General features: G+C 34.1%; 3 protein-coding genes across 6 annotated transcripts in view; 2 read left to right on the top strand and 1 right to left on the bottom strand.

Annotated features, from left to right (window-relative positions):
• Window positions 1-9062, bottom strand: part of LOC11430011 (OVARIAN TUMOR DOMAIN-containing deubiquitinating enzyme 5) — an 84146-nt gene that overhangs the window by 73763 nt on the left and 1321 nt on the right. The gene's annotated exons all lie outside the window — the stretch shown is intronic.
• LOC11427190 (protein NETWORKED 3A) lies at window positions 674-3720 on the top strand. 3 transcript variants are annotated; one of them, XM_024770310.2, is made up of 3 exons: window positions 674-814; window positions 1131-1256; window positions 2711-3720. In XM_024770310.2, coding segments are annotated over exons 1-3 (942 nt in total). In that variant the 5' UTR covers window positions 674-813; the 3' UTR covers window positions 3526-3720. The 3 variants fall into 3 exon arrangements, with proteins under 3 accessions (XP_024626078.1, XP_003625860.3, XP_024626079.1); XM_003625812.4 differs by having other exon boundaries at window positions 679-814; window positions 1124-1256; XM_024770311.2 differs by having other exon boundaries at window positions 690-814; window positions 1120-1256.
• Window positions 6451-8179, top strand: LOC112416732 (uncharacterized). The gene is made up of 3 exons (XM_024771090.1): window positions 6451-6534; window positions 7046-7477; window positions 7583-8179. The coding sequence occupies exons 1-3, from the start codon at window positions 6451-6453 to the stop codon at window positions 8177-8179; spliced, it is 1113 nt and encodes a 370-aa protein (XP_024626858.1).

Below are 9062 nucleotides of genomic sequence, written 5' to 3'. Positions count from 1 at the left end.
ATAATAACAGTTCAATTATTTTAAATTTAGCAAACAATTTAGTTCAGTTTAATTCAATTTTCACCCCAAATTGAATCATGTCCACCCCTACATATGAGATTAACTTTCACTATGTGTATCTTTGTTTTGGTTCCATTTAAAGGAACTAAAATTGATTCTGGAGAAGTAGAATTGATTCTGATATTTAGTTGTTGCCAAATTGAATTGATTCTACCTATTTTTACATAAAATTTTTATAATTCACTCACTTTTATACAAACGTATATAAACATAAATAAATTTTAATTTAAATCAACTATACTAAATCAAGTTTATCAAAATCAATTATTCTCACCGCATAATCAAACAATTAGCACATCCAATATTAATATAGAAATGTTACTGGAACAACCCTTTATTAGAACAACCTGTTAGACAATCAAAATACACAAAGAAATTTAGCATTTGCATGAATATCAACGTAATAGAAAAATAAAATAAAAATATAATGTAAGTATAAGAGAGAAAATTGTTACAAAATTGTCGAAAAATGATGGTTCAAATATCATTTATCACGTTGATATTGATAATGATACCGGTGGAAATCCGGATTTGAGTCCGACCCGTGTGTAATGTAACAGATGCTCCATGATATTAAATAGACGTGGCACAATATGATAGGTAAGGATTTGAGAACGAGAGAAAATAAATTGAAAATTGAGAATGAGAAAAAGTATTTATGGTGCAACTTCCCTCTGAGTTCCTCGAGTGGACGCTACTCCACCACTGTTTGTTTCAGAACACAGAAGAAAGAAACCACTCTCAATTTAATCAAGTACGGTTCATTCCCATTTTCCTTCTTTGTTTTTACATTCGTTTTACGCAATGTCTATCTTTAATTTAATTCAGAACAACCTTCCTTCTTCTAATCCATCACTCATTTTTTAGTAACTTTCTTTCTTCTTTTTTAATTTATTTTGGAAGTTGATATCATTTCGGTTCATAATAATCTAGTAGAATGAGTGTTGATTGTTGAAAATACGGGAATGCCCTTGTTCATTCCAATCTTATCTTTTTGTTACAAGTGTTTCAAAGCATGTGAAATTCATGTTTCTTTCTCTTTTTGTTGTTTAATATAAGCAAGAAAATAGTGACGAAGAAGAAGAAGAAGAAAAAGATGGTTGGAAACAAGAATCAACAATCAAATTGGTGGTGGCTTGATAATAGTCACACTAACAATACTAAACGTTCTCCTTGGCTTCAATCCACTCTATCTGGTATGCATTATTTATAACATTCTATTTATTTAATGACTTATATATGTGTATTCAATTCAATTCAATTCAAAAATTCAGGAAATTTAATGACTTAGATGGTTCCGGCTCCCTTGCATTTTTCATGCCTTTGGTTGGGACATTGATTGTAGTCTCATCAAAATCAATATTTTTTTATTTTAAAATAAAATATATTTTTTTGCATTTTTTAGACCGTCCGATCCTCTCTGTCCCAAACGCGTTAACGTTTGTTTGTTTCCCCGAGCAGAGAGAATCCGGATCTGTATTTGCTTTTTTACTTTAGTGATTTCCCCCAAAATAGATCCGTTATTGGTTATCAAAATGATGAAAAATAAACGTAGATAGGTAAGAGAATAGTGTCACAAGGATACAAGAAAAAATTATAAATGAAATTACTAAATTATATTTAAAGATTAATGAGTTGAATTGAAGTATCGTTTACTATAGAATATTATGACTAAATTTGATCTATGTAACCAATCCCAATTAATGAAATAAAAGTTGGGGTTTGTTGTTGATTTGTAGTGCTTACAGAAATAAATTATTGTGTTTATAGAAAAAGGTCAAAAGGTTACCGTTGTGATTTTGTTTGACTGTTGTTTTTAATGTTCTTTTCTTGTCTTGTCTTATGCATTTATCCGTTGGACACCTTTATTTGGTTTTAGTGTGACTTAGTCTTAAACTATCTTTTGTCCTAGCTAGCAACAATTGATTTTATAAATGATTTTCGTATATTCTCCCTGTAAAAAGTTCTACACCGTAACAAACACTTAGGTGTGTTTGTTTCAAGTTATAATTGTTGATTCCCGGGAATAAAATGATAGAAATGTATATGCCTATGTTTGTTACAAGTTTACTAAAATTTATTCCTTAGTATAAAATGTTCCTGGAAATAGAAAAAATTTCCCAAGGAAAAGGGTGGGAATAAAGTTCCCATGAAGATGGGAATAAATTCATAAATAGTTTACCTATTATAATCCCTATTTTTATGGTTCCTAGGAATATTATAAAGCTAACCAAACATATTTTTCCTAAATTCCTTGGAATAAAATTCCCATCTTTATATTCCAAGGAATGTTATTCCTAGGAATAAATTTGGTAAACTTGAAACAAATACACCCTTAGTCGTACTAATATGTGTAATGTTATAAGTAGTTATGATTGATCCACAATTTAATTTTTTTTACACTTTCGGTGTGTATGAATTAAATTTTGTATAAAATTAGAAAATTGATTTTGGTTAAAATCGGAATACTCAAAGATGTGCCAAAATAAATCAATTTTATGATTCAAAAATTACTTTTACTATAAGAAGTGGATACAAACATGCTCTTGTATATATTCTGTATGCCATAATCCTTTTATTTGTGCCACATGAAAGTTGTATTACGGGAGAGATAAAATTGATGTATGACTTTATTTCATGTTTATTGCAGAGCTAAACGAGAAGACAAATGCAATGTTAAAGTTAATTGAAGAAGATGCAGATTCCTTTGCAAAACGTGCAGAGATGTATTACAAGAAGCGACCCGAACTTGTTAGCATGGTTGAAGATTTCTATCGATCACACCGCTCATTGGCCGAGCGGTATGATCAAGTGAAACCCGACACTGGAAATGGCCACCTTGTGTTAGGGGGATCACCTTTTGCTTCAGCTAAGTATCAATTAGAGAAGTTGATGAGTTTTGCAGACACTGGTTATGATACCTATTCTGAGAATTTTGACGTAGACGAGTCTATGGAATCCGAAGTTGATGATCCTGAGCATGAAGAAAAAGATCTGGCTAAATTTCATCATAACTACACAAAAGAAGAGCGAGTTTCGTCCGTTGCTGTCAACGATGAAGTGATGAGGTTGAGAGATGAAATTAAGAAAATATGCCAAGAGAACACGGTTCATAAGGAGCAATTGAAACAGAAAGATGCAGTTTGTGATGAAGTAATGAAGTTGAGGGAAGAAATAGAAAAACTAAAGGGAGAGAAAGTGGCACAAAAGGAAGAACTCAAGCAAAAGGATGAAGAGAAAATAGAGGTGATTAAGCAACTCAGCTTAGCAATAGATATGTTGAAACAAGATAATATGAATATGAGAAGCTTCATCACTAAAGAGTCCGCTAAGAAATGGAAGTTTCCATTTGAATTCAACAAATTTGGAGGAGCATTTTCTATGAAATTATTCAATGGAAATCCAAGAAATCAGCCCAGTCTTGAACTCTCTAGATGTGGTTTACAGATTCACCAAGTAGCATAGTTATGTATAACATTCTTATTCTTATAAATATTTATACAATAAGTTCCTAGTCTTAGATTCGTAGTTTGCGTGCTTATAATGGTAATTGTATTTTTTATGTGCCCTTCACTTGGCTAGTTATATGTATTCCGAATGTTACAATTTTTTTAATTCTTTATGCATGTGGTGATTGTGTTTTAGACCACCTTAAACCTTGTTTATGTATGTTACATGCTATATTGATGTGATTTGTGGACTAATATTTATAAATGTGATACTAATGACCATTTTACAACCGTATCTGATGAAATTGCAAAGTAAAACTCTTACCACTAACCTAACACATTACACATCATTCACTTACTCGTCTTTAATTAATAATTGTTCATCAATTCCTGGATAGTAAGATAGTGATGATAAGTGAAGGACCTACTCCTTACCCTTCTGCGTCTCTATAACATATGGGCAATTTCCTTATATTTTTATTCAGTGGCATTTTAAAAATGTTTGAGTATAATCCCACAACACTAGCACATTCTTTATGGTCCATGTTACAACTGCACTCTTTGAACTTTCCTATTCAAAAAACATGAATGTTATACCGAATGTAGGATTCATTGGATCATTGACTAATTGTCCTATTACATGTTAATAACTATCTTATTTTAGTTTTCTTTGTTTGTTTTGTTAACAAAGCTAAGAAGGCCATAAAAACAAAACAATAACATAAAAAACGGAAAAGGAAAAGACTACAATCCACCAAATCAAATTTCCACAAAGTCAGGGAAGAGAAGGTCTGATAAGCCTGACAAAAAAGAAGTGTGGCCGTGTCGGCCATGAAATCCACGGCTAAGGAGGCACCTAGTTTGACTAAGAAGTCAATAAAACTATTTCTTTCACGGAGGGTGTAAGCAAAAGAAACAAGCCAATCAAAGTTGATGAGATCTTTTACAGTAGCATATTTGTGAAATTTAAGAGTGGACTCCTTTAAGATATGAACAAAATGGAGGTTGATCGGTTTAGTAAATAACATCATGAAAATTCAACCCCTTAGCCAATAAAAGACCCCTGTGAATAACATGAACTTTGACAAGAAGGATGTGAGAGGTGCCTTTGATGTAGCCAAAAAAACTTAAAAATCAAAGATTTAGAAGGATGTCGAAGTATGCCATTACACAAGCTCTTAGGAAAGTTCTAAAACAGTTGTCATCAATAATAATGCAAATATGATTAGAAGGAATTTTGTTGCTTTCAAGGACGGAGCCACGAAAAAATGACAAGGGTGGCGAAAATTTACTATGTGAGAAGTAAAATCACAATCAATAAATGTCGTCATCGATTAATATTTATAAAGAAAATGTTATTGTATTTTAGTTGGGTTTTTTTAGTCAAACAAAAACCCACTCAATAAAACTATAACTTCTATAATTTTTTTATTTTTTTTTAAATGGGTATTGTGAAGATCTCATATTCCAGTTAGGTGAATTTGTTTGGCTTAAGTATCCATTTGAAAACATAAAATAATGTTATATTTAAGCTAAACTAATCCACCAAAATCGAATATAATTTTAAAATCACTCTAAGGTCTCTAACCATTAACAATAGGTCAACCTAGAGAGGGACTATGTGATATGGAGGATGTTGAATGCTCTTGACATGAATAAATTGATAATAGAGTGCAGTAATTGGCTATTTGTTGAAAACTGAATATTTTTTTTGGTACAAACCGTATATTTTTGACTAAAATTATTGAAAACTAAATTAAAAATAAAAACCATGTTGATTCATTATTCATTAACATGACTGAGTTGACATATATTATTGAAGACTATCATACTCGGCCAATCGGTAGATAAACACAAGGAAGAACCTTTTGTAAAAATAAAAAACAAATCAATTAGGACCCTTATGATTCTAAGCCCATCCGGTAAATCATAGATGTGATGGAACCGCTCCAACCGCTCCAAGATTTCCAAGATTCTCATTCATCGTTAAGGTTTTTTCTACGATGATTACCCATTAAAACCCTCCTTTTACCTTTGTTTTCCTTCATCAATCCCAATTAGATTGTTGATAGTTGTCCCTAGTTTTCTCCTTCATTGGTTTGTTCTCCCACCTTCTGGTGTGGATGGTTCCTTTGTTTCATCCTTTCTCCACTCTGTTCTTGTTTTCTTGACCTTTTATCTTCTCTCTTGTCCTTTGATCCTGTTTTCTCTCTTCTGTATCCCCATCCTTTTCTTCGCTTTCTTTACATGTTATCAGCCTTTTCCCAACCTCCAGAACCTGTTTCTCTCTCTTTCACCATGTCCTCCAACAAAGGCAAAGGTGTTATCTCAAACACCAACTCTTTTTCTCCCCCTCAACCTGAATTTTCTCCATCTACCATCAGACCCCACAAAATACAGAAATTGCAAGGTACACATCCTCAACACATTGTCATCCCTCAAGATTGCCTCCATTTTGCTGGGGCTGAGTCCAGTAATCAGCATCACACTCAATCTCAGGAAAGCAATTCACCTGCACAAGAACAAGATCAAGATTTTCAAATAGAAATAACAACATTGAAGAACCAACTGAGGACCATTTCTTTTACTATCAGGAGGATCATGTTCAAGAAAGCATCAAACAATGCCAAAATAGCCTCATTGGAAAAATCTTATCAGATAAACCTATTTCCACTCAAGTTCTCCACAATGCTCTGGCAGGGATATGGTGTAAGCCTCAGGGGTTCAAAATCAATGAACTAGAAGGAAAAGTCTACCAGATCAAAATGGAAAAAGAAGAAGACATTCAGAGGATCCTTAAAGGTAATCCCTGGACCATCAGAAATTGCTGGATGATTTTTCACCATTGGGGCGCAATATGATTATTCAAGAATTGGATTTTTCTCATGTTCCACTATGGATCCAATTCTGGGGGCTACCTCTACATTGCAAATCCTTAAATATGGGGAAAGACATGGGAAGTCAGTTGGGAACTATTATGGATGTTGATCTATATGAGTTTTCAGAGAATGTGAAGACTATTAAGGTTAAGATTATGGATAGAATTTGGTAGATCAAAAGATCAGGACCTTAATTTTATCATGGATAGAATTTGGAAAAAGCTTAAAGGGTGGAAGGAAAAATGTATGTCCTTTGAAGGTAGGGGAGTTCTTATCCGGGCAGTGGCCCAAGCCATACCTACTTATTATATGAGCTGTTTTTTGTTGCCCAAAGGTCTTTGCAATAGAATTGAAAAAGTTGTTTGCTCCTTCTGGTGGGGATCTACTGGGTCTAAAAAGAAAATACATTGGACGGCTAAAGATAATCTTTTCAGGTCAAAACATTCAGGAGGGCTTGGTTTCAAAACTCTTAGAGATTTCAACTTGGCTATGCTGGCCAAACAAGTCTGGCGCTTTCATACTGAACCAAATTCCTTAATTTCTAGATGTTTTAAGGCTAAGTACTTCCCAAATTGTGATATTCTACAAGCTACTGCAGGCAATAATCCAAGCTATGCCTGGAGGAGTATCTAAAACTCCATTTGGGTCATCAATAAGGGTGGGTGTTGGAGAATAGGAGATGGTAAGACAGTGGATATCTGGATTCCCAACTATAAGGATTTCAAGATTATCTCTAAGAGACCAGAAAATCATAATGTTATTAAGGTTGAGGACCTCATAAACCTTAATGAAGCTAGTTGGAAAGAGGAGTGTTTGGAGGGTCAATTTCTCAATATTGACAGGGATCAGATCAATCAAATTCCCCTAATCAATACTCACATACCTGACTCTCTTATGTGGATGCATGACTCTACTGGTTTATACTCTGCCAAGAGTGGTTATAGAGCCATCAAACAATGGCACACCAATAATAACCATTATCCCACTACCAGTATTGATGATAACCCTATTTGGAAGAAGATTTGGTCTATTCACACGCTGCCTAGGCACAAAATGCTTTTATGGAGAATCCTCCACAAGTCTCTTCCTGTTAGGAATGAATTAAGCAAAAGAGGGATAAATTGCTACAATTTATGACCCAGGTGTCACTCCAAAATAGAAACTATTACTCACATATTTATGACTTGCTCAAAGTCTAGCAAAGTTTGGTTTGGTTCCAATCTCTCTCTCAATTTTTCAAATCTTCCCAATCCAGACTTTCGTGAATGGCTTCATGACACTATTGTCCACAAAGATGAACAAACTATCTTCCAAACCGCAGCTATAATCTACAATCTATGGCATGCTCGCAATATAAGTATTTTTGAAGATATATTTATACCTGAAGAAGTTATTCTCCAAAGAGCCATCAACGGTATTACTGAGTACAAAAACGCTAATCTGTGCGTCTCAACCCAGCATGTTCCTTCGACTCCTAACTCAAATCCCCATCAATCAGATAATCGCGTCACTAAATGGCTAAGACCAGAAGCAGATATGGTCAAGATCAACTCGGATGCAAATCTGCAAGTCAATGGATTTTGGGGTTTGGGAGGTATCATTAGAGACAGTGAAGGGCTAGTTATGGCGACTGGAACTTGGTTACTTCCCGGCAATGATAACATATTGGAAGCTGAAGCTTTTGCTATGCTTACAGTGATGAGATTCACTCTAGATTGTGGTTTTTCGTTCAGTGGTTTTCGAAGGAGACAACGAAAGACTGGTTCGCATGATAAAGGAATGCTTAGTTAAAGATAGATCTTATCTTGGATTAATGGTTCAGGAAATCCTTAGGACCAAATTAGCTTTTGACAGATGTCTTTTTTCCTTTACCCCTAGATCTGGGAACAAAGTGGCTCACCATTTGGCCCAATTAGCCCACTCCGACCCAAACAGAATTTGGATGGAGGAGGTGCCATTAGCCATAAACTCTTTGTATGTTCATGACATTTTGAATTAATGATTTTTCTCTCCTTTTTTCAAAAAAAAAAAAAAAAAGCCCAGCCAATCCTTTTTACTTTGAGTCGGTCCTTTCAATTTACAAGGGCGAACATGCATTAGTGGTATATATGCATCTAGCTTATTAATATTTGAGGGTGACGGCTGCCCCGTTTTAGAAAGAGTTGTGTTATTTGAACATCCATATATGTGATAATTTTTGTGGCAACCAAAATTTTACAAAGAAAATGAGGTGACAAAAACCAAAGCAATAGAGAGAGAAAGTAAAAAGATAATGTGAGTATGAGAGAGAAAGTTGTAAAAAATAGTTGTTCAAATATCATTTCTCTTTTAGAAATACGTAGCTTCGTGCCTGAATTTTGGTTTGATTATTTATGTTCTACACATAAATTTTAAATTTATTCTTGGTTTATAGTACTATCATTACTTGGACCATTTAGTTTTGGTGTGATTGATGGTAATGACTATAAGGTTTTACAGATACACGGAAACACTACAAAAAAACGCGTGTTTTTCGGCGGCTAAAAATGTATGTTCCGGCAGTTTTAGCCGCCACTATGCACAATTCTGGCGTTTTAAAAACTGCCGATATTTTGCCTGCCACAAGGTTTAAAGTGGCAGTTTTTACGTAGCCGCCATGTTGTCCGCCGTTTTATACTTGGCTTAAAGTGACAGT

The sequence above is a fragment of the Medicago truncatula genome, chromosome 7, assembly GCF_003473485.1.
Source record: "Medicago truncatula cultivar Jemalong A17 chromosome 7, MtrunA17r5.0-ANR, whole genome shotgun sequence".
In the NCBI taxonomy this organism is placed as follows: Eukaryota; Viridiplantae; Streptophyta; class Magnoliopsida; order Fabales; family Fabaceae; genus Medicago; species Medicago truncatula.
The sequence above is the reverse complement of the archived record's forward strand: the minus strand, read 5'-3'. Positions and strand labels throughout refer to the sequence as shown.